We start from the raw sequence: 24,573 nt of genomic DNA, 5'->3' as shown, positions 1-24,573 counted from the left end.
CAGGCTCTGGAGCTTGAAGCCGTACACAGCTCCCCGCTTGCTGCTGTTCATGTAGTTCCCCAGGGCAAGTATGATCTGTCCAAAAGAGGCACGGGAGGAACTCAGGGCAAGACCCGAGGGCTCCTTCCTCCTCTCTGTATAGCGCCAGGCCCCCACCCAGGACCTGGGAACCCCCGGCACCTCCATCCCCAACCTCTCCCCACCTCCAACATCTGCTTCAGCTTCTGTGAGGACTTGACGGAGGCAGAGGCTGCAATGATGGCGTTGAGTTGCTGGAAGGCAAGATGAATAGCTTAGTGACCCCATGCCGGGATAAGGCAAAGTCGGGGAGGGGCTGGCAGGGGAGGGGACCAGCAGGTAAAGGGCGGAGGGGCGGCCGGCCGCAGACAACCATGATACAGGTGGGGGCCGTACCGGCGTGAGCATCTGCAGGTTGTCCTGGAAGTTGCCCAGGAAGGCCATGCCAGCCATTCGCTGGGTCAGCCGCTCCACCTTGCTGAAGAGCAGCATGAAGCGGTCCTCGGCCGCCAGCTCCTCCAGGGGCTGCCGCTCCCGCTCGTATTGCCGCAGCAGCTTCACCTCAGCCTCTGTGGGCAGGAAGCGCATCAGGCACTCCACGAAGTCCACGGGTAGCGTCTGGAGGTCAAACCTGTGTAGGAGGGAGGGACCACCTCAGGTCTTGCCTTTGCCCACATTATCTGTCATCCCTTCATTTTCCAGCTCCTACAAGGACGGAGGGTGGGGTCTTGAGCAGCACACAGCCAGAGGCAGAGGACTCACTGTCTCACCTCCAGTAACTCCAGGACTGGTGTTACTCAGCACCAGTAGCAATCCTAGGGTCCCAGTCCATGCCCTGTTTAAGAACCCTTCAATGTCTTCCCTCTGCAACTAGGGAGAAGTCTTAACACCTGGACGTGGCTTAGGAGGCCCAGCCTGCAAGACTTCTGCTCGCCTCTCTACTCTGTCTCTCCTACTCCCCTCCTTACACTAAAGCCAGAGTCAATTTTCAGTACGCAGGGCACCATGCCTCTCCCTCCAGGCCCTGACCTGGAGTTCATATACATCCTTCAGGTCGCGAGTGAGACATCACCTCCTCCAGGAAGCCTTCCCTGATCACCAGGCTCAGCTACCTGGCCCTCCCTGTTCTCCCAAAGCTGCCTGTACCTCCACTACCTTGGTGTTGTCACCCAGTGTTACTGGACTATTCCTCTGTGCTTTAGACGGGGAGCTCCTTGAATGAAGGTCTGGGCTGACTCCCCAGCACCTCACACGGTGCCTGGCACACAGCACAGATGCAGTAAGCTCTGGCCAAGCCACTGGATGACTGAGGGAGTTCTGTCAATGCCCTGGAATCCAGGGAAGGCTAGGATCCTAGGTGGAGATCCTAGGTGGGTTACCAACTAGCTGGGACCAGGGCAAGGTCAGCGGGAGCCTCACGTGTGGATGGCCCTGCAGATCTCCTCAGCTGAGCGGCCAGCCTTGCGGAGGGTGATGGCCAGGTTCTTGGCACGATTGGCTTCCAGCAGGGTCACCTTGCTGGCAGCCTTTTGTGCTGTCTTGTTCTTGGAGCAGATAAGGTCAAGGGCAGGGCCCTGGGCTTTTGTCTTGAACAGTTCTTCAAACTTGTCCAGATCCAGGTCCTGGCAGGAGTTGATGAGAAGGGAACATGCTGTGGCCTCATCCTACAAGAGGACCCGCTGGCAGCACACCAGCATCAGCTCAGCTCTGGTACATGGAGGGCTGAGTCTGAGGGCTCTTCCAAAGCCAAGAGATCTACCTTAACGGGCAACCTGGTCCCCAGCTCCCAACCCCAGCCCTGAGGGCCCCAGGCCCTGCTACCTCCAAGATCTTCTCATCATCAAGTTCGCTAAAGACAGTGCCGCTGATCTGGTTGGGTTTCAGTGCTGTCCAGTTGAAGACAGGCAGCCGGAACTTGGTCTTGATAGGTTTCTTAATGCGAATGGCTAATTTGGAAGGAGGATCAGTGAGTGAGGCAGGAGCCAAGGACACACTCCCTCGGTCCCACTAGCCCTGCCCAGAGCCCTCGCGACACTCACCTGACAGGCCTACTGTCAACACCACAGAGGGAGCAGCGCCGGGGAGAGGTGGGGCTGGGGGACACTTGTCTGGGAAAAGAAGAAATAGCACAGTGACCCAGGGGCCAAGAGACTCCCCTCTGTCCGCCCTACCTGTCCTTAAAAGACTATCAGGGAAGGAGGCTGCAGGAACTCCCTGCCCAGGTGGCTCCCAGGGGTCCTAACTGACGGGGCAGGTCGTGCTGTCTCTGACCCACTCTCTCCTGCTTTGGTCTAAGCCCTCTCCTTGGATGTCTTCAGAGGAATCAGGAGTGGCATCTCTACGCTCCTTAAAACAGATCCACATCTGCTCGTAGACATCCCTTCCCTAGTAATCTGAGCCTCCCTCGGATTCTAACCCTCCCTCAGCCTCTCCCACCCGACTTTACATCCTTCCAGCCACATCCCCAGTTTCTCCCTGTGGAGATGCTGCTGACTGGGCTTTTGGTCTGGCCCCACAATAAGGCTGCACCTCTTTCCTTTTACCAGGTAAGGGTCCTGCTTACCTGGTAACGGGGGAGGCGGAGGGGGCAAGGGAGGAGCTGGCGGCGGAGGCAGAGGTAGGGCCTCCTCGGGGGGCGGGGCCGGAGCCAAGAGGTCCAGGTCGGAGGGGGGCATGCCCTCATTCAGTTCCTCAGGGCCTATCCGGGCCAGGGCCTCGCTGCCCACTGACTCTAGGTCCCGGGCGGTGGGCTCCAAGTGGCATCGGCGCTGGAAGGCCTCCTCCTTCTCTTTAATGAGCCGCCGCAGGGTGTGTACCTGGTGGCTCGTGTTCTCGTAAGTCTCCTATTGGGCAGACAGCACCATTAAGAAAAGAGCACCTGAAGGTGCAGCAGGCGATGCTCCTGGGAGTGAGACTTCCTACCCAAGGGTCTCTGGGAGGGTACTCAGAGGCAGAGAGCGGCAGAAACCCAGGGAAAACTGGAATGCAGCAGAACAAAAGAGCGGGGTCGGGAGAGCAAGCCTGTTTGGCTGGCACCCTGCAGTGTCCTTCCTCACTGCTCCAGCCCAGTCTCACTGGTCCCTCAAGGCCCAGGTAGAAGGCTGCCCTTGTGAAACTCTCCTTGACCCACCAGCAGCCTGCTATGGCAGCTCTCAGCCCTCTGTGCCTCAGTCCTGCTCTCATTTCATTTGGTTTGTACAGTCGTTCAATTGGAAGCCCCCTACAGACAAGACCCTGCCTTAGCCACCTCCGTATCCTCCATACTCCCAATTCAGCGCTTCAGACTCTTAGCAGGGGCTTGGCACATATGTACTGAGCTCAACAGAGCCAGCATAATTGTATTCCTGTGGAAGAAGAGATGGGTTGGGGCATTATTTTATAACTAACAAAAAGTTAGGTGAGGGACAGAGAAGACACTGAAATGTGAGGAGGCCCTGCTCTCCAATCTGGGATAGCTGGTGGATATCCTAATAAGCAGCCCCAAGTACCTGGGCTACTCTGAGCCTGTTCATTACGCTGGGCTGGGGAAGCACGTGGAGGTGCGGGTGAGGGAGAAGCAAGGGGCTGGGCTGACAGGAGGAAACAGGGGCTCCAGAGGTGCCCCACCTGCTCCCACCCTCCTGTGTGTGTGTCTGGCCCACTCTGGCTCCAGTTTCCCTCTCCAGCTAAAACACGGGGTGAAATCATCAGCCCACCCTCATTTGAGTGCCTCAGGGGTGAATTAACATCTGGATTCTCGAGGACTTGACATGACTGACATGGAACGAAAAGCAAGATCCCCAGGCCCCAGCACCCAGTACCAGTCAGGGGCTCCCCTCCCCACATAACCTGGTACCTTGATGCTCTCGAGCTCCTTCTCCCGCTGCAGCAGCTGCTTCTCTAGCTCTGCCACACGCATCATGTTCTCATTCTCTAGGTCCAGAAGCTTCTCTGTGAGCTGCAGGATGAGAAGGGCAGGTTTGGGGATGGCCCTAAAGTCTGGGCACTCAGCACAGTCTGAACCCCAGTCAGGACCCAGGCCCGACCCCTCCACCCAGGGCCCCAAAGGCAGCTTGGCCCAGTGGCTTCCCTATGTCACTCCTGTGAGCCCAGGGTCTGAGACCACATGAAATAGTACAAGGCAAATGGCCACACCTGCCTCTCTCAAGCCTGAGGCCACCTCACACCCAGTCCTGAAGTCAATGTGTGTTCCACCGCGGATGAACTAGTGCCTCAGCCAGAGCATGCGCTAGAGAGCCCCAGTGGATTCTGAGGCTCCCCTGAGGCTCAATCGGGTGAGTAGGTTAGCTCAGGATTCCTGGGACTCAGATGTCCCCACTCTCTCCCCACCCTCAACAGTGGTTCTGGCAGCAAAGGAGGACCACCTACATGGGACACATGCTCCTCCAGCTCTTCCACCTTCTCCAGGGCCACATTCTTGGTCTCGGCGTCCTCCAGCAAACCCCCCACATCAAACACGTTGTCCAGGTATGCCTGGATCTGCACCTGCAGCTTCTCGCTCTCTGTGTGCCTTGACTTCTGGGGGAAAGCAGAGAGAGTAGTAGTTGGGGGAGCCTCCTCATCAGCCTCCATGACCCCTTCCTAGAGCCTAGGACCCAGGGAGCTCCTACTGTAGCCGTGTCAGATTCTCGCCCTGTGGAGCTGACTGACTGAGGAGCCCTCTGCGCAAAGGCCAGAGTCCCAGGTCACAGAAGACAGGCAGGGTGCCAGGAGCATCCATGACTAGGCTCTTGTAAAAGAAAAACTTGTGATACAGCTAAGCTGGTCCTCTTCCCCGAAGCGCCTCATCCCGTGAGGACTCCAGCCCAGCTCACCTGCAGGAACTCCTCCAGCCCCAGCTTTGTAAACTCATACTGCAGGTGGACCCGGAAGTTCATATCCTCCACTGAGTGCACCACGATGTTGATAAACTGCATGCAGGCCACCTGGGGAAGGAGCAGCCCAGAGGGGCAGAGACAGCCGAGACATGGAGGGGAGGCGGCTGTTAGAGCCAACATCATCAGGTGGATAATCAAAAGGAGTAAAAAAGGTAAGTCTTTCAGGGAGCAATAAGAGAATTTTAACTTAAAAAACGTCAAACTTAATATTCATTTTATGAAAACAAGTAAATTACATGAGAAATAGGTGTAAATGAGGATTTGGCTGATTTCCTTTGCACACTAGCAGGCATTCCTTGAGACAACCCTACTAGCTGTATACCCTAGACTGAAGGGAAGTGAAGCTAGAGGAAAAGCTGGGGAAGAGGAAAGCAGCTCAGAAAGGATCCAAATCAGGGACAGTATGGCCACACAAAGGGGGAAAGAAGGCAGACCCAAGACAGAAATTGTCCTGGAGTTTCTAAAAGCTTTCTGGGGTGAGCGAATGAGTGGACAAGGAGCATTTACTGAGTAGAGAACCACTCTAGGTCTTACACAGAACATCAAAGTACGCTGTCGGCCCAGCCCCCGTTCTCAAGGAGTAGGCGGCCCTGCTGGGCATGCACCTGACCCAGGACCAGCTCCTCACCATGAAGTCGATGTTGCTGTCCTCATTCCGGAAATACTCCATCAGCTTCTCAAAGCGGTGCAGCTCCTTGCATACCTGAACAAGCAAACTTTCTCAGTAACAGGATCTGTCCCATGCAGAACCCAAGGCCCTGAGTCCCGGTTCCCAGGAACATCCAGCAAAGGGACTGGTTCAGACCAAGTGTAACCACAATTCTTTCTATGTAACGGGTCACTTGGGACATGATAGAAGAAAGCCTGGGACCTGGCATCTGCTCTGGGTCCCTGAGGGAGCTCAGTAAAGCGTGTGCCCTTAGTCTGGGCTCTGGGTGCCTCTGAGGGTAGGCCAAGAAGAAACACAGGGGTCTGGTGTTGCCGAGCTATTGAAGGAAAGAGGGAGGGTGGAGGAAGGTTGGAGGCCATGGCCGAGGCAGGAGGCTGAAGTCCTAGTGGGGATGCAGGAGAGAGGCCTGGGTGCAGGAAAGCCTCTGTGCTGAGAGGGGTCCAGAGACTCCTCTGAGCCTCTGGCTTCAAGGAGGAAAAGCCATTTCCTGGCTTGAACAAAGGATGCTAGGGAAGAGTTCCAAAAAGGAGGAAGAGGTGGGACCAGCAGCTGCAGCTGTATGTCGAGGAATCCTATGTTCAAGCAGATGGGGGTTTCAAAGCCAGGCCCAGAGTCTGAGGAATTCCAAGTAGGAGCTCCCTCTCCCCTCACCAACGGACAGCCAACACCCCAGGAGGATCCCTGCTTGCCTTCTCCTCCCACTACAAACATAACTGCCTCGGGTTCTACCAGTGGGTTCACTGCCTCAGAACGACCTGGGAAGCCTGTTAAAGCACAGATGGCCAGGCCTCCCAGGGGTCTGCGCATTTAACACAGGCTCTTCAGGTATTCTGCTGCACAGCAGGTTAGAACTGCTGGACTATAGCCCTCAGTGAGGGCATCCTTCGCTGGCCAATCAGGAGCTTTCCCGACACAAGATCTAGTAAGACTGAAGTTTTGGTTTTGGTTTAAAAAAGCAGGGGCCAGACTACCTAGCTAAAAGCACTAGGCTGTTAAAATCCCTAGGATGTGTGAGATCACAGGAAAGGGTGCTTACCTACCTGGCTCACACCTCCTCCCCGCCAAACACACACACACACACACACGCGCGCGCGCGCGCGCGCACGCACACGCACACACGCACGCACGCACACACGCACACGGGTATAGGAAACTGACCTCTTTGAAATTGTCAAAGGCAGCAAGAATGATTTCGTGACCTCCCCGTACCAAACACACGGCTGCCAGGAGCTCTAAGACAAGTGCTTTGGTCCTAAGGGGTGGAGAATGAAGATTAACACCCTAGTCCCTGACCCTGGCCACCACACAGCTCACTTCCACAACTGGGTGAGTCCTTCCAAGAGAGTAGAGACAGCCTCGGGGGTGAGGGAGAGGGTGGGTTTGGGAAAGAAGGCAGGGGAAGGCAGGCTTTCTCCCTCCCTAAGCTGTTTAGACCAGAGGAGAGCAGAATACTCCTCCTCCAGCAGAGGTGAGGGGCCAAACCAAGGCGCTGACCTAGGCCACAGGACCCGAGGCCAGGCAGGACTTCTTGGCAGGGACAAGTGCAGCCCAGTTCTCCAGAGTCCTGGGCAGAGTGGGGAGGAAAGGGGAGGGAAGGAACTCACCTTGGATTCTTGTTGTTGAGGCTGAGCGCAATCTCATTGACAGCGTGAGGGTGGGACATGACCAGGTTGAATCCATACTGTAGCAAGGGGAAAGGACAGAAGGAGGGGAGACCATGACGGTGGGGAAGACAGATCCCAGCCGGAGCTCCCTGACTGCAGACCCCCCAGCAAACTTGTCTTTTACAAGCTGGTGCCTTCCTAGCTCTCCTGGTGTGGGAGATGAGGCAGAAGAGGCAGAGCACCCGTGGCTAGTGCTGTCGCCTTACCTGATAGTTCATGATGGCTCTGAGACAAAGGATACAGACGTGGACGTCATCCTTCTGGCTCACCAGGCGGGAGTTCTTCAGCGCCCTGCGCCCAGGGAGAGTGCTATACCTGGGGGAGAGGGGCTGCTGGTGAAGGGTCTGGAAGCACTTGCCATCACCCAGACAGCAGGCTGCCCCTCAGCAGCAGAAGAAAAGGGGGATGGAGGACCTTGCACCAGCAGCCCGGAGAGATGCAGGGGGTGCAGATGCAGGGGGCAGGGCGCTCCATTGTTTTCACCTCCCTGGAAAAGGTCTTTGTCAGGTAACTATCCAGGATCCCAGCATTACAACCAGTGCCCAAACCATCCTAAGCCCAGACGTCCTCCAAAATACAACAACGAGGTGTGTAGGCCTTCCTAGACCTCAAGATGGGTCCAGGAGACATTCATTTGAGCCATCCTTCCTCTTCCTTCTAGTCACTGCATCTTCAACACATTCCCTGGGGCAGGGGCATCTTAGCTCCCATCCCACGTCTATGTCCTAGAAAAGACAGAGCAGACCCCAAAGGCTATAGAAGGGCTAGGGACTACATCTGACTTTGCCCCTAGTGATGTTTCATGGAAAAAAAAGGAAACACAAGTGGTATCTGCTCGTGCATGACTAGAATGGGCAAAACCCAAAGAAGACTAGGAGAAAAGCATGGCTGAGAGACAGAGGCCATGGAAAGGGCCACAGGACCCAAAGGAAAGCCTCCCTCTGTAGGAGGGGCTCTCAGAAATCATCTGGTCCGTCCACCTGCCTCCGGGCAGGATGGCTCTTCAGGTACTACAGACAAATGAACACGCTGCAGCCTTGGAGGAAAAAAAAAGGCCTAAAGGAAGAAGTGAAGGGAAGGTGAGCAGCATCAGGTTGGGTGGGAGCTGGTCTCCGGGCAGCGGATGGGGCTGCGTGCAGAGCAGAGGGAAACAGACATGAGGGCAGGTGCTGGACCAGCTGGTGAAGACTAAGGAGCTGGGTGAGGACAAGCCCTGCCCAGAGGCCTGGAGGAAGGGCAGAGTGAGAAGGATGAACGGAGGGGCCCCCAGAGACGGGGAGAGGAGAGGGGAGGGCTGGAACCCCAGATGGGGTGGGCACAGCCGAGGGTGATGTACTTACCCAGGACAGATCGCTGGGCAGAGTCAAGGAGACAGAGAGGACAGACCAGAGACAGACTGGCAGGCAGAGGGCAAGAGAGCTGAGCCTGGAAGCAAGAGTGAAGGGAGGAGCGTGAGCACTCACCGCTGTCACCCAAGACCTGGACGGGGAACGAGGGTGGGAGGCAGGCGGGCAGAGCGAGAGCACACATACCGGAGCACAGACTGGCGCGCAGAGCGAGCGAGGCTGTTGGTGAAGGGGGCTGACAGGGCGCTGGGTGGCTGCAGGTCCTCAATGGACCTGCTCCAGGACCGGAGCTTGTCAAATGCACCATCGTCACCACTCTCCAGAGCCTCAAAGTCAAACCTGGAGCAGGAAAGGACACAAGCGCACACACAGGAGAAATTCAGTGCCAAGCCGCCTGGCGAGCCCACCCCCGCCCTTTAGACGTCTGGGGCAACAAGAAGCAAGGGCAGCAGAAGAGAAAGCGGAATTGGGCAGCAGAGAACCAACCCTGGTCAGGAGGGCCGAGTAGGGCAGAGGAGTCACCGGCAGCAACCAGGAGGGGGGTCTGAGGAGATGCGGGTGCTGACCAAGGCCAGCCGCTGCCCCCCCACTGGCCTCCAGGAGTCACCTCCCCATGGGCCCGAAGGGATGCGGGGAGCTGGCAGTCTTTCTGCACTCCCAGCCACAGAGGGGACATCTCAGAGAAGCTGCCGCTCCCCTTGGAGAATCTGCCCTGCAGAGCAGTGGTGGGGAACAGGCCAACTGAAGGGATTACTAGGGGGCAAATGGCAGCAGCCAAAGGGGCCTCTCAGTGCCCTGAGGGTGGGGCCCGGGTAGTTCTGGACTAGGTTCACAAGGCCAGGTCTGAGTGGAGGAGAATGGGGGTCCCGAGAAACCCAGAGTGGGACAGGCCTCTGTGTTCAGGAAAAGCACCATGGTCTCTTCCTAGCACTGGGTTTTAATGACCGGGTTTTCTTTCCATGGTTCTACTTGAGGCTTCTAGGTTTTTCTGGTTTAGAGGCTCCCTGGGCTTCGGCTTCCCTCGGGGAAGAAATCACAGGTCGAGGGTGTGAACCAGGGTCCTTAGTCCCCACAGGAGCTGAGATGGTTTCTACGTCACTTCCTGCTTCTGGGACCAGACATCTCCCACCATTAGCAGTTTGGGAGCGTAGCCAGGGCAAGGAGGACAGCTCAAGATCACAAACCCGCAAGGCCTTCTCCTTTACATATCCCCACATCGGGATCTACCCCCTCTGAGAAACAAGCCCCACTCCTCTTTCCTGTCCTCTTCCCCCAGTAGGTCACCCAGGACTGAGCAAGCATTTCCTACAGGCTCTTCCCCCAAGGAGCCTTCTGCTCAGACACACACAGCCCCAGGGTCAAAGGCACAGAGGCCGAGGCTTTCTGAAATAGGAAGCGGTATCTGCAGATGCCTGAGTGTTCCCAAGGAAGCAGAAGCAGACTTCAGGATCCTGACGATCAGATGCTTAACGGGGCTCTCAAGCAGACATCAGAGGAGTCTCCCGGACAGGGAAACCACTTGCCAGTGGTTTCCCTCCGTGAATAACAGTATTCCCCAGAGGTGGGAGGTGCAGTTTACAAATAAGTGCCTTCACTCAAACTCTATCTGGCTTTGCTCTTTTCCCCTCAACCCTTCCCAAAACACACACTCTTACCTCACCTGCTCCGAGTCTTTCTTTTAAAAACACAGTCAAAGGTACTGCTGTGGACACTACAGTACTGAGGTTCCAGTGTATTTTGGTTTCAAGCAGCTGGAATTTGTTTGCTTTTGAAATAGGATATGCTTATTTGGAAAAATAATCTACATCTTTTTCTATAAAAGCTCTGAATTAAAAAAAAATCGCTTCAGCCAATGTTTTTCATTTCTTTCTATAAAAAGAGTGAGTTTCTTTTAAGGGATAGGAGGATCATGAGGCTTGACTTCTGTAGGGACAGGAATGGGGAGTGGGCCACTCTTGGTTTTAACAGGGGATGACCTGCAAAAAATGACAAAGGGCAAACCCAGGAGAGGCATTAGTTCGAAACCCTAAGGAGTTGAGGGTGAAAACCTGCTGAGGAAGGAGAACAGCCCAGGGGCAAGGACAGTAGAAAGAAAAGTGGAAGTCGAGGCTGGGGCTGAGTCCCAGAACTGAGGGAGTTCCCCAGGACGCGGGACTTTCAGCGCTAACACTTGGGAAAGTCATGGGCAAACCGGGATGGTCAGCCACCCGAGGGCTGACGTAAGTCTTGGGTCTAAGTCTGAATGTGTTGGCCACGCCACGAACGATCAATATATATAATCCCTCTTTCCATATATTTAGGTAATTATGGTAGGGAACAACACCCTAAATAATAACAATTAACGAATTAAAAGCGGCTACCACAGTATAGACTATGTTCCAAATACTACAACTGCTTTACACACATTATCATCTAATCCTTACGGCAACCCTGGAATATGGATCTCCTCTTACATAAGAGGCCCTCAGCAAACTTGCCTGAGGTCACGCAGACAGTAAAGGACAGAAGAGACCCACACCCAGCTTTGGGCTTTGTCTTAACTCGAAAGCCCTCATTCCTTCCACTACCCCACACTGCCTTCTCCTCTGCGCTAATGCACTTCCAGCTGCCTCCAAACCCCCCACCTGCTTGAAAAAGGCTCCTGAATGCTTCACTTTCAGTCTGCGTCAAAGGTCATGCTCACTGCTCCTGGGGTGACCTGGAGTAACCCTCTCACAACTGGAGACCCAAAGTTGCTTCTTGAAGACTTAGCTCTCCCAAAGCAAACGAATCCCCCAGGGCATCTCTCCCAGAAGCCAGGACATTTCCTTGGATGGCTCCCAGCATGGGGCCTGGATCCTCTGGGCTCAGATTCTGAGCTCCCTTTCCACATCTCTCCTCCTGCTCCCCAAAATGCACCTTCTACTCCAGCCACCTGGCATTCTTCACTGATTTCAGACAGCCCCTTGGCCGCCTGTCCACTCCCACGCTGCTGCCTGGGCCCTCCCCTCCCGCCTGGGGTTCTCATTCCCATCTTCACTACTGCAAGCTCACCCTTTCTCGTCAAAGCAGAACGGGACCATGTCCTTCCTCACCGTTCCCCAACCCTAGTCCCAGGTGGTACTCACATGACGGAACATTGGGCAAATGACAGGTAATCCACCAGCACATCCAGGCCTTTGTTTTCATCATTCAGAAACTCCCGCACCCACCTGCAGATAAAGGAAACACAGTGGAGGGGTCTGCTAAAGTGGATTGAGGAGGAGGAGGAAAAGGTGTCTCTGACAAAATGATACCCCCTCCGGCATCCTCTGGAACTCAGCACCAGGCTGGGAGAATTCTGAAGATCAAAGCCTGGGGCAGACCCAGCCATGGTCACGTCACCGGCCTGGACTGCCCCTAGGCGGGAGAGCCAGGGATGAGGAAGGGTACAGGCCTTCCAACACCACGTTAGCCAAACCAGCTTTCAGAAGCCCCCTCCTCAAGGGCTAGGGCCCCACTCAATCACTTTCTAGGTCTCTGGTGTCCAGCACGTGGCTGGGCGCACCGTCCTGATGCCACGTTCCTGGGAGGAATTGAGGGTTAGACAGAGCATTTACTGTAGCCCTTGTGCAGAGCTGTTCCTGACAGAAGCCAGCAGGTCCCCGACTTGACCGAAGTCTCAGTTAAAAGACAGGCAGGGAGGGTCAAAGAGAGTCTGGAACAGAGGCATATTGGGCCAAAAGGCTCTCTACCAAGTTCAAGGAAAGGTATTTTGGGAAGTAGTGAGCAGAGGGGTACGTGGACTTCAGTGTTTTGTCAGGGTGAGTCTGGCAGAATAGGAAAAGGATGCGGGGACAGTCAGGAACACAAGTAACCCCAGAATGGCTCTGGCCACTAAGAGGGTGAACCAGGGAGGCAGGAGGGAAGACAACTAGGCACCCTAAAGACAGTGGACCGGAGCATGTTCACCCTTCTGCCTTCAGGCCTTTTGAACTCAGACATCCCTGGGAGGAAAGTCAGGAGCGAGTCCCAGGACTGTTACAGGACAGGCTCATTCCTGTCCTATAGACATACAGGACCCAGAGAGACATAAAACTCTCAGGATGAACCCTGACTCTCCTGTGCTCTGTTCCCTCCGAGCGTCCAGGTGTCCTTCTAGGCCAGCTGCGCCAAAGAGCCCTGCAAGGCTGCTTCTCCCCCACAGCTGGAACACCAGCGCCATGTTTGATGGCCACACCCCGGGCTACAGAGAGAGGCCGGGCCAGAGCACCAGGCCCGGCTAAGATCTGGCAGCAGGCTCTGGCTGAGGCTGACTGACACCGGAGCTGCCTGAAGTTAGCTTCCTCTCTGGGGGCCGACAGGCCTCCCGTTTCCTGTCTGTCTGCGCTCCAGCTCCCCACCCCCTTCTCATTTCCTGTCTGAGTCTACACTGCTATTTTCGGGATCTTGACACTTTGAGGAGAGGTTAAAGGGCACTTAGGCAAAGCCGCAAACCAATACAAACCGGGGAGAGGAGGAGCAGGCGAGGCTCTGGAATCCTACTTCCCAGCCCGCCCACTCCAGGCCCAAGTTCCCATCTTTGCAGGCCTGGGGCTGATCGGGCTGCTGCTGAAGCAGGATCCTCCTCTCCCTACCTTGCCCTGGGCTCCTGCTGCCCTGAAGCACCCACACCCCAGCCTGACAGCCTGACAAACTCTTCCTGCCCCAAAATCCGGGACGTATCCGGCCCTCCCACGTAACTCTCCCAGAGAAGTCACAGTCCGGATGACAGGAGCTCCTAAAATGCCAGACACTAAGCTGCTCCTGGGAACCAAGGACCAGGTCCAGACCTCTAGCTTGTGTGCCAACTGCCAAGAGGCCTGGGCCTGGGAACCATGCTGCTCTGGCCCCGGCTCCTGGCCAATGGCCAGGGGGGATGGCACCAGGTAGAAGGGGCAGGCAGAGGGGACTGCCCCGCACCGCTCTGTGGCCCTCTCCTGAGAAAAGCAGACCCCCATCCTCACGTAGCAGGACTTCATAAGGAAGACAGGAGGGCCTGAGAGAGAAGAGAGTGGGGAGGGGTAAAGGCCCTGTGGAGCAATGCAGGGTGGTAGATGGCGTCTGGAGCTGCCATCTGTGTCACTCTTACTTTCTCACGTCGGGTAGCTGATGAGGCTCTGCAGTTTTTCCTTCTGTGAGCTTCACCAAATAAAGGTGAAGGCTTAGTTACACATTTCCAAGCAGGTCAGTTCTCAATGTCTGGTTCACAGATGAGGTGTGAAAGCCAACTCTGGCCATCAAGCACAGCTACTGAGGCCAGGAACTGTCCCTTTCCTGTTCTTTCCTGTGCCATTTCCCCTACAACTGTTGCTGAGGCAGCTGGCTGCATACAGGTAGCCTCGTAAGAACCCCAGGCAGCCTCAGCCTGCGGAGGGGACAGGAGGGGAAGGCACATGATGTCGTTTGGCTCTTTCTACCCCTGCTCTCAGGAAGCCCAGGACCCTGGGGCTGAAACCTGCCCAGAAACCTCCACCCGGAACCCAGGCTCGACTTCTCACTTGTGTAAACTCTCAATGTTCGTGCCAGGCCCCTCAGTCAGGCCTGTAGCCCTGCCTGCACTTCTCCATCAGGTGTCCCTCACTGTCCGTTGTGTACATACACACACACACACTCTCTCTCTCTCTCTCTCTCTCTCCATCACACACTCTCTCTCTCTCTCTCTCTCTCACTTTCACTATATTTACTCTGGCTGGTTACGGTTTTATAAAACTGAGACCATAGCCATCTTTCACTGTATCTCACGCATTAGCCCTCTGTCTGTCCAGCAGGTCCTGATTCCCCACTTCTCTGGCAAAAAAGACTCATGTAGTTTCTAGGGGCCCCGTCAATGGGTTGGCAGTACCCTGGTCAGTGAATACGGAAGATGTTCAGCTCCTGCCCCACTGCCTTAGATCTTTCCCAGTACTTCAGGAAGCTGCTTCTGCTCATGAACTAAAATTGTCTTATAATCAAGCAACTAATCTTCTGGGCACCAAACAGTCCATGAACTAGGTAGGTCTCAGCTACCCAATGCAACACACTCCTCCATCCCAGCCTTCTCTGGGCCTCCCTTGGCCCAGCCCCAGGCCACAGGCAGACTCCAGTCTCAGCTGCTACGGGAATGTCTTCCACTCAAAGCCACAGGCTGAGGACCCCTGGAGAGGCCCCAAGCTTGCCAGCAGCATCCAGTCAGCAGCTGGCAGAGCTGAGGGGGAGAAAAGCCAGAAAAGGAACAGTCTGAAGCTCTCTGGGGAAATAAAAGCCATTCAAGAGGCAAATCTGCCCCATGGCAGGGAGATGAAATAGGCAAACTATCCTCAGTGGACACCAGGTCCTAAGAGGCCAGGTGAAAAGGCTCTGATGGTCAAATCTGACTCACCCAATGTGGTTGGTACGAAGTGAGATCTCCAGCTCTCTCAGTACTTTGGTTGACTCCTGCACTCTTCTCCTGAACTTCTGTAAACATGGAATTTTCTGTCACTGATGGAGGTCCCCAAGCCAACTTTACAATACAAGCAAAAGGGGTAGTAAAGGAAAAGGAAGGCATACAAGAGGGCAGTTATAGTCTTTCCCTCTGTTACTAGCCAGCCACTCCAGGGCCATGGCCTCAGAACACAGAAACCCAACTCCCATTGCTCAGAAGCAGTCCCAACCCAAGTCAAATGGTTTGCCCCTAAACCCCACAGGACTGTAAAGGGCAGCAAAACGGGGCCTCCCTGCCTCGCACTTCACCTTCCGAGTTACGCTGGGGTCCAAGAAGCTCTGGAGTTTCTGGATGTAAGTGTGGGGAGGATTCTTCACCTGGAATCGTTCCTGTAAGGGAAACACGTGTGTGTACACAGACAACCAAGGTTCTGAGGGGAGTGTTGAGGAAGTAGGGCACTCACAATGTTTGATGTGAGGGGACTCCTAAAGTTATCACCTGGCCCTTAACATCACCCAAACCATAGGTTCCCCTTCTTGACTTAGCCTCAGCTACTTCTCATCTGTTGCCATCTTCTCCTCCTTCAATTAGCAGTCCCTGAGCCTAAAATATTTTTCTACGTTAAACATTATTTTAAGAGCCTGCTCCTTGCTAAGAAGATGCGGGGATTACATAGCTCTAAACAGCACCCAAAATAAAGACGTGATTGGGAAATGTTGTTCACTTCCTAGCCAGCTAATGGACAGGGGTTAGGAAGGCGAAGGGGAGGGGAGCTAGGCCTTGTAGAAGCCAACTTTCTCAGCCCTGAGCCAGACTTGGGACTGGACTGGTTTTGCTGTGTTAACACAGCTCAGGAGTGCAAACACACTTTCTGCTCCTTGCCCAGGTCCCAGGTCCCAACAATCCAAGCAACCCCAAATGCTGCAGGCTGCTTTCAGCAAGATCACTGCTCCGTCCCCTTCCACACAGGGCACAGGCTCCCCATTGTGTCCCAACCCCCTCATCTGACCCAAGGGAAAACTCAAGGAAAACTCTTAAGCATTTTGGTCCTGTAAGGGCCTCCACAACGGAGATATCTGAAGAGTTAGGGGCTGGAGAGGGTCCAGGAGAATGATATAATGTTAGGAAACAGAACCTAAAAACAAATGAAAGAAAAAAAAAGGAAAGGTTTGAGAAAGAGCTGACATTATGTGACCTAGAAAAGACTGAGAGAGTATCAATTAAAGAAACTCAGTACCAAAGGGCTACTGCTCTCCAAACCCCAGGGAGGAGCTCACCATGCTCACCAACTCCTCTTAATGCAGAATTCAAGGAAATGGGCCTTCCCTCGATAAGAAGCGACCTGGACTAGGTTCTCTGAAGCATGATTCTACCTTAGGTCAAGCAGCATGACTTGGGAAGCAGAGAAGCACAACAGTTAGCACAGATGGAGTTGGCGGCCTGAGCCCTGGCTCCATCACCTACCAGTGAAAGGCAAGTTACTGAGCCTCAGGTTCTGCTTCCATAAAATATAACAGTGCCTTCCAAAGAGAGTTTTGGTCCATAATAAGTACTCAATAAATGTTAGCTATTGTGATTTTGTTCAGGGCTTGAAAAAAATTATGTTTATGACAAAACTCCATCAGAAAGTGCTGGGTAAACAGACTGCCTACACTCTGTGCCAGGCGCTTCCATACCTCCCAAGAGGTAAGGAACTAAAAGCCAACTCTCCCAGCAGCGCAGACAGGCCTGTCTGAGTTCAGAAACTCATGACTTGTGATCTTCAAATGTGTGCAGGGGAAAGAGCAAGGCCGCAGGCATTAGTTCTTAGATTCTGAGCTAAGTGATAATCTCTATTTTCTCTTCTGGCTCTAAACACTTTCATGTAGGGAGAGCTTCCAATCCTCATGTTCTGAGATTTGGGAACAGAAGACTAGAGGACTGGGGCTTCTCATTTCTAGAGGCCTGTAAATAATGGGGAAAATCCTGCTATTTGCCAGGTCTGGAGCAGAGTGACAGAAAAATGGTGCTTTGGATTTCCCAGCCAGGGACAGCCCTCACCCTGGGGAAAGGCAGAAACAAGCTCTGCTGGGAAAAACACCAAACTCCTCCATAGCACACCCTATACCTCAGACCTACACAAACCTCCTTGAGGCTGCTGCTCACTGGGAAGAAATCAAGACAGTGCTTTGTGGCAGCTAGAGGGGAACTTGGCCTACCAGCCCTGTCTCTGTTAGGAGAGGCGTTTTGGAACAGGAAGTAAGCATGGACTGAGGCCACGCCCAGGCCAGGGTTCCTCAAGGAACCCCAGAGCTGCAGTCAATGCCCACGGTCCTGCTGCCTCGTCCAGCTCAAGACACACCCCCACTTCCGGACCCACCGCAAACCCCGTACCTGGTCACAGATCAGATCCCACTTCTTCTCGTTGTCATACTGCCGCAGGAGCCGGGCTTTGTCAGGAGGCAGGTTCATGGAGCTCTGAGGAGAGAACCTGAGTCAACAGGGCTGACAGGTTTCGCTTAGGCCTGGTCCCTCAGGCTTCACCCTGACACTCTGTGGCTGATAAGGAAGGCTCAGAGAGGCATGGCCATCCTCCTGCTTCCCCTTCATATTTGCTTCAGCTTGGTTGAGCAATGTTTTCCAAACCACAGGTTGTGGAATCAATTTAGTCAGTCAAGAGTAACTTTATTTTAAATGAAAATGAACAGATTGGTTATCAGGGGGTGGCGGGAGAGGGATAAACTGGGAGATTGGGACTGACATATACACACTACTATACATAAAATAGATAACTAGTAAGAACTGGCTGTATAGCACAGGGAACTCTACTCAATACTCTGTAATGGCCTATATGAGAAAAGAATTTAAAAAAAAAAAGAGTGGATATATGTGTATTTATAACTGATTCACTTTGCTGTACACCTGAAACTAACACGACATTGTAAATCAACTATACTCCAATAAAAATTTTTTCTAAATAAAATTAAATTTTAAAAAAGAAAATGAACAGATTAAAATAGAATAGGATTGAAGATACAAGAATTCATTGCAAGTAGGAAGTATAAATAATGTTTCACGGACTTCCCTGGTGGCGCAGTGGTTAAGAATCCACCTGCCAGTGGAGGGGACGCAGGTTCGATCCCCGGTCCAGGAAGATCCCACATGCCACGGAGCAACTAAGCCCGTTCACCACAACTACTGAGCCTGTGCTCTAGAGCCTGTGAGCCACAAATACTGAGCCTGCGAGCCACAACTACCGAGCCTGCGCGCCACAACTACTGAAGCCTGCGCGCTCTAGGGCCTGCGTACTGCAACTACTGAGCCCGAGTGCTGCAACTACTGAAGCTCGCGCGCCTAGAAGCCCATGCTCCAAGAGAAGCCATCACAATGAGAGGCCCGTGCACTGCAACAAAGAGTAGCCCCCGCTCACCGCAACTAGAGAAAAGTCCCACGTGCAGCAACGAAGACCCAACACAGCCAAAAATAGATAAGTATAATAAAATTTAAAAAGTTTCAAGAAGTTTTGCTTCTTTTTATATGTTATGTATACACAGACACAGACACACATACACAGACACACACACACACATGCTTCTTTTTATATGTTATGTATACACAGACACACACACACACACACACACACACACACACACACACACACACACAGATCACACTGTAAAATGTGTTTCTTAACATGGGACCGGGCAAAAAGGTTTGAAAGCTACCAGTCTAAAGTGGCAACCTTCAATCGATTTCCCACCACGGTCTGAGAGCTGAGCGGGCTTCCTGCACCACATGTGCCCACAGGTGAATCCTGAGCCACCCACAGCCTACCACTTGTAGATGCCACAAGTCTATCCCTTTCCCTCATATCAGGATACAAGTGAATGAGTAGAACACTAACATAAAGGTAACTGCTCAAATTTTTAAGGAAATAATTTACAAAATTTCAGGACTTAATTATTAGTATCAATTACTTATGACACAGCTCCCAATTATTTAAGACACAGTAAAGTGTCCCAACCCCTCGTTGAGACACTCTAACCTAGAGTACAGGACAGACCAGGAGTCATTTTATTTTGTTCACTACTGTTTGCTGAGTGAATAAATGAATACAAGTGTAAGTGAGTAAAAGCCAAGGCATCCATGGGCGAGCTCCACCCAGACCAGCAGCCCTACCTTCCCCTCCCTTTTTACCCCCGTCCAGCCAAGGCCCTCCTTTAACCAGTCCGGCGGCTGCCTTGGTGGCAGGTCACAGCCCTTGCCTCCAAAGGCAGATCACTCACCTGCACCCCACCCCCAACTCCTGAATCAGATATGATCTCCTACCTGAAGTATCAGAGCTGTCTGATGACACACGTGACTACCCACAAATCTGGCCTCTTCCCTCAGCACACTCAGGCCACCTGGAAGGCCTTCCTCTCATCTTTCTCTCCTTTACCTACTGCTCCAAGTTCAGCTCTTAACTCCTGGGTAAACGAAGCATGACCACTTGGTTTACCTCTGCCCACTCCTTGACATCCTCATCCCTGGGAACATGAATCGTGTGCGCCCGGGATCCCAAGGAGTCACACAGGCCCTTCATTATTCCAAAAGCAGCAGGAGTATCCTGGGAGTGGGGCCTCCATTTTCTAAGAAACTAAAAGAAAATCCTTAAACATCATTTATTTCTGTTACATGTATCTATTTATTATGCATTTATTTACATACATACTATTAAGCCAGTTGTATGCTCATCTAGCTCCTAAAGGACTGTATCTATTCATACGATCTCCAACCTCCAATAATGTCTAACCCTGTGACAGGCACTGAGGGGAGAGTAAGTTGATGGTAAACCTATGGTTAAGACGTCCCGATTCTGAGCTCTGGACCCAGCTCCTTGCTGGAAACAGGGTCACTATGGTGCAAAAAAGGAAGTAGCACTGGGATCTCTGCTCAGTGTTTAGAAGTAGAAGAATTTAGGAATACAGAAGAGGTTAAGAGAAGAAAAGAAGGGAAAGAGACCACCACTTCACACCTCTCCCCATGGTTTCTGCTGCCCTGTTAACCTGCCTGAGCTTCCGCAGGCAAGAGGGGCTAACCGAATTCTCCCCACTGCCGATGTAGCAGGGATGGCTGGACCGGCAAATACAACCCCAGATGTTCTTTCTGGAGTTACTTTGCTAAGGGCCAATCTCAGCATGTCTCTGTGGATAACAAGACAGGAGCAGGAGGCCACAACAGAACAGGGACCCAAAGATCAAAGGTGGCTCAGAGCAAGTTCTCCCACCTAACTAGGGCCAGGCTGCTGCCAGCTGAGCCCAAGTGAGACCAGGCCTGGTTCTGGCTCTGTGTGCGTCCTGAGGTGACTTCACTGTCATCTTCTCCTTTCTCCCAAGTCTGTGCCGTGAAGATAGAAAACAGTTGTCTCCCTTGGAAGAACGCGACCGGGCCGGGGGCGGGAGCTTGTCGCTACTGTGGCAGACATCACATCCCATCTATACCACTTCCTCCCTCAGCCAACCACTGTCAGCTGCTGTGGGCCTCACACTTCCCCACCAGGTGAACTGGTGAGAAAACGTCCCCCCAGGGCTTCAAAGACGAAGCAGAGTCACCACCTTTGGGAACCCTAGCCTAAGAGCATGGAGGAGGAACCTCAGGGACCTGGCCAAACTTCAGATGCCCAGGAGAGAGGGACACCAGTGTATGGAAATGGGTGGCAGAAGCATGAATCAGCTCCGACCACAGGGCCACATCCTCCAGGCCAGAGTTCTGGGTGGCACTTTCTGGACAGTGATGGTGGTCTTCTCTGCTCCTTTGGGGCTGAAGTGTGATGGGGAAGGAGGTGGGTGGGGGAATTCCCCAGCCTCCAACACTCACAAGAAGTCCATCACTGACTGGGGTGTGGGAGCCACTGGCTAAGGGGCAGAACCAGGGCCTGGCAGTTCTCCCCCTGCCAGACTAGGGCTTCGGGGCTTCTGCCTCCACCAGAAAACGTGCGTGAGGCCAGCAGGGCTCAACGTCCTGAGGAAGGGCAGCTTCCTGAGTTCCAGGGACAGCCAAGGAGCAAATCTGACATGGTTCCTTCTGGTCTCGGTCAGAGGTTTGTTTCCTTGACATTTTCCTGCTGTGGTTCCGCAGAGACCTCAGGCTCTCTTGAGGCAGAAGCTGGGCTGCGTTCTTGCTAACTCCTCACTGAGATCCTTGCTGAACAGAAAGGAGGTTCAGCTGTCTCAGAGCAGGGGGCACTGAAGGTGGAATCAGAGAGCCCAAGATCAACTTCGGGCTCTTCAGTCACAGAACCTCAGTGAGCTCATCCATAAAATGGAGATAATCTCACGACTTCACAGGGTTTTATGAGGATTAAATGATAAATACTTTGGGTCTGTATGTGTCTGGAACACATAGTTCCCTCCCCGCTCTTCCTAGAAACCCTGAGTAATGTTCTGACATCCCAAGGACCTGCCCTCTTGCTCCTGGATTGTCCCTCTATCTCTGCCTCTGTCCCTCCTCCTTCAGGACTGCTTCTCCACACTGTGGGGACAGAGCAATTCCTTACCCCTCCTTTGATCACTCTCTGGTTTCCTCTAAGCCTAGGAGGCAATGAAATACCACCATCCTTGGGGAGGGAAGGGGAGACCCCAGGGAGATGGGAAGAGAGGGGGAAGAGGAACTCAGACTGAAAGCAACTCCGGGACTGATCCCTAAATCAGAGGGGACCAGCCAGAAGTCTAATAATAAAAACCTACAACAGGAAGAAGCAGAAAGGGGTGGATCTGATGCTTCTCCGGCAAGGCCGCTCCGGTTTACTGCCAGTTTGCGGCCAGGCAGAGTGCCCTGCTCAGGGGCCAACCCCTACCTGGGCTCTGCGGGAGCAAAAGGGCCCAGTCCCCCCAGCGAGGCTTCCTTACTCCCCACTGGACCCCTGTTGGCCCCAGAGAAGCAGAGGAGGAGGGAGGTGGTTCCCCACCAGACCCCTGTTGGCCCCCCACTGGACCCCTGTTGGCCCCAGAGAAGCAGAGGAGGAGGGAGGTGATTCCCCACCGGACCCCTGTTGGCCCCAGAGAAGCAGAGGAGGAGGGAGGTGGCTCTAGTCGCAGAGGTTCCTTTCCCTTTCCTGCTCTGCACCCCCTGTCAGTTAGCCCCTCCTCGTTTCCTTCCCACTGCAGGGGAAGGGAAATGCCGGTAGGGTTGGAGTTTCCTTCAAAGCTGTGGCTTCTGTGCTGGGACTCACCCCTGCCTCTGTCAGTCTCCTTGGGCCAGGCCTGGGGAAAACCCAACAAACAGAAATAGGAACCACCCAAAATTCCCAGCTGCTTCTATTGGTCCCAGTCAATCATAATAAATCTCAGGAATAGAGACAAAAATGGCATAGCTCCTCTGAGGAGAGGGAGAGAGATGTCTGAAACTTTCCTGTGAAGGGGATTCTGGAGGCTTGAGGGAAGGCAGGCAAGGGCTGTCTATTTTGAGCAAATACAGAATGTGAGCTGGTGGTTTTCTTGATGTCTTCCCTCTCCGAACCACCTCCCCACCAAGTCCCCTACGGCTGGCCACTTCTCCCCAGTGTGGCAGCCCCACCTGCCAGGCTCAGCCCACGGGGGTGGGGAGCCCTGGGAAGCTGAGTCTAGAACTTCCCCAGAGATGAAATGAGGCACTGTCCCGGGCACTACATGCTGCTGAGCCCCAGCTCCGGGTCACAGCGGCCAGCAAAGCCTCTCGGGCATCCACAGATCAGCCCATTATACAGATGGCAGAGGAGAATGCGGTGAGGTCCCAGGTTTGGGAGTCCAGGAGACTGCTGTAGGAGCAGCTGGAGCCCTGCGTTCCCACCCTGTGTTCCTGCCAGGACAGGATCCCCTCACATCTCATGCCCCCAAGTCAATGGCGAAACAGGCAACACTGGGCACAAAGGGCTATGCCCAGCCACCAAAAGGACAGAGTGTTAGGAGTGGCCCGGCCTCCTCTCCACGTGTCTCTCCTGGTGGGCAGTAGACGCAGCTGTGGCCAGCTGGGCACTGCTCCCAAAGGGCAAGAGCCCAAGGAGGTGGGAGGTACCGGCCCCTGCTGCCTCGGCCCCCTTGGCGGCCACAGCCAGACCTGCCAGCCCTGCGCAGTAGCAGCTCTCAGACAATGAGAGTTATTTTCAGCCAGCGCTTTAACACAAGCCAGCTGGCCAGTGTGCAGGGCGGGAGTCCTTCTCCACCCAGCTGGCCCAGACGGCAGGCCCAGCCTGTTGCTTACGCTGCCGCCGCCTCTGCGTCACTGTTTGTTTATCTCGTTGTTTCAGCACAGCTCCTCCTAACTGCCCCCCAGAAGTACAATCCTGGCAAAAGGAAACCAAAAAAATCAGAGTTTGGTCAAAGGTCCAAGAGCCGAAATTAAGAAGGTCCAGACATGGGAAGCACAGCAGTGCCTGCAAACACCCACACCTTCCCCAAGCCCCATGACTGGCGGGAGTAGTGCAGGGGAGGAAGCAGACCAGGTCGGTGGCCAGGTCTCACTGCAGCTCCCACAGACCGAGCCCAAGCCTGGCTTTTGCTGCCAACCTGGGAGACGAAGCTCAGGACGGCTCTCCTCGCCTTCCTCCCTCCCATCCTTCTTTTCAGAGTTCAGGTTTGGAGAAGATAACTTGAGACAGAGTCTGGAATGAGCCTGAGCCAACTGGGAAAGGCTCTGGGAGAAGAACTGTATCCTGCAGCAGAAAGGAAATCACAAGAACAGTTCATGACACTTGGCTGGAGGAAGAGGTAGCCCTGCCCATGATGGAGTGGGATGAACACTTCAAGAATAGGAAGGGGTGGACAGCAGCAGTCACCTCCCTGGACTCGAGGCTTCCTGCCCTGGTGCTACCAAACCCCACAGCCTCAGTGGTGCAGCTCCCCCTCCCTCCTCACCTCCCTCCATCTGCAGCCCACGCACAGGGGCTCATGGGTGTGACACAGCTCTAGCCACACACACGGTTTCCTCAAGGCCTAAGCTACCCTACTAGACTTAAGGGAAAGTTGCTAGGGTACCTATGACAAAAGACATCAGAAAAGTGGGTTCTCCTTGACTTAAGTGTCTGTAATGGCTTAGGTCTGGCTTTCTGGTTTTGTTTACTTGAAGCTATCACTTTGGGGACAAGCTGCCAGGGAAAAGCCAGATTTCAGAGTCCTGTCTGGAGAACGTGCTTCTGTGGTCACTGATGACTCTATAACCAGAAATGACTTGCTGAGCAGTTACAGGCCAAGTCCCTGAGCAGCCTGGAGGAAAAACAGATGGATTCGCCAGATGTCTCAGGCTGAGCTCTGCAACTCACACCGGGGAAGTCGGGTAAAGGAGAGGTCCTAGAAGGCCAGCATCTATCAAACAAAGAGGTGGCTTTATCCAAATACAACTATACCCCCCCGAGGCCTCTTCTTCACCCTGGAACACTCCTGCGTCGGATCCTGAGCCGGCACAGGAAGTTGGTCATGTGCCCAGTGCCAGCAAAGCCCCCCAGCTCTACCCTCTGCCACGCTGTTGGCCTCACACCTGACATCAGGTAACCTTGGCAGGTAACCTGGCCCTGGCTAAGGACACCTTTCTGCCCTACTCAGTCAAGAAGCACACAGCCTCGGATAGAAGGACTTTTGTTAGCTAGGGGCCCCAAGCCCCG

The 24,573-nt window shown here is 53.9% G+C and overlaps 1 protein-coding gene across 1 annotated transcript; it reads right to left on the bottom strand.

Moving 5' to 3' along the window:
* Positions 1-3: 3 nt before the first annotated feature.
* LOC102977063 (formin-like protein 3) lies at positions 4-17,890 on the bottom strand (the record flags this gene model as incomplete). Its single annotated transcript, XM_028487297.2, has 19 exons — positions 17,352-17,890; positions 15,287-15,367; positions 14,934-15,010; positions 11,683-11,766; positions 8,762-8,914; positions 7,436-7,544; positions 7,170-7,246; positions 6,724-6,817; positions 5,524-5,598; positions 4,833-4,943; positions 4,387-4,536; positions 3,854-3,955; positions 2,582-2,861; positions 2,058-2,126; positions 1,840-1,964; positions 1,438-1,640; positions 415-649; positions 204-272; positions 4-75 (listed from the first exon to the last, which is right to left on the bottom strand). Coding segments are annotated over exons 1-19 (2,244 nt in total), but the record flags the coding sequence as incomplete, so codon positions are not given.
* Between the last annotated feature and the right edge of the window lie 6,683 nt (positions 17,891-24,573).

Source organism: Physeter macrocephalus, unplaced genomic scaffold (genome assembly GCF_002837175.3).
Source record: "Physeter macrocephalus isolate SW-GA unplaced genomic scaffold, ASM283717v5 random_1308, whole genome shotgun sequence".
NCBI classification, from domain to species: Eukaryota; Metazoa; Chordata; class Mammalia; order Artiodactyla; family Physeteridae; genus Physeter; species Physeter macrocephalus.
This window is presented reverse-complemented; position numbering and strand designations above follow the sequence as displayed.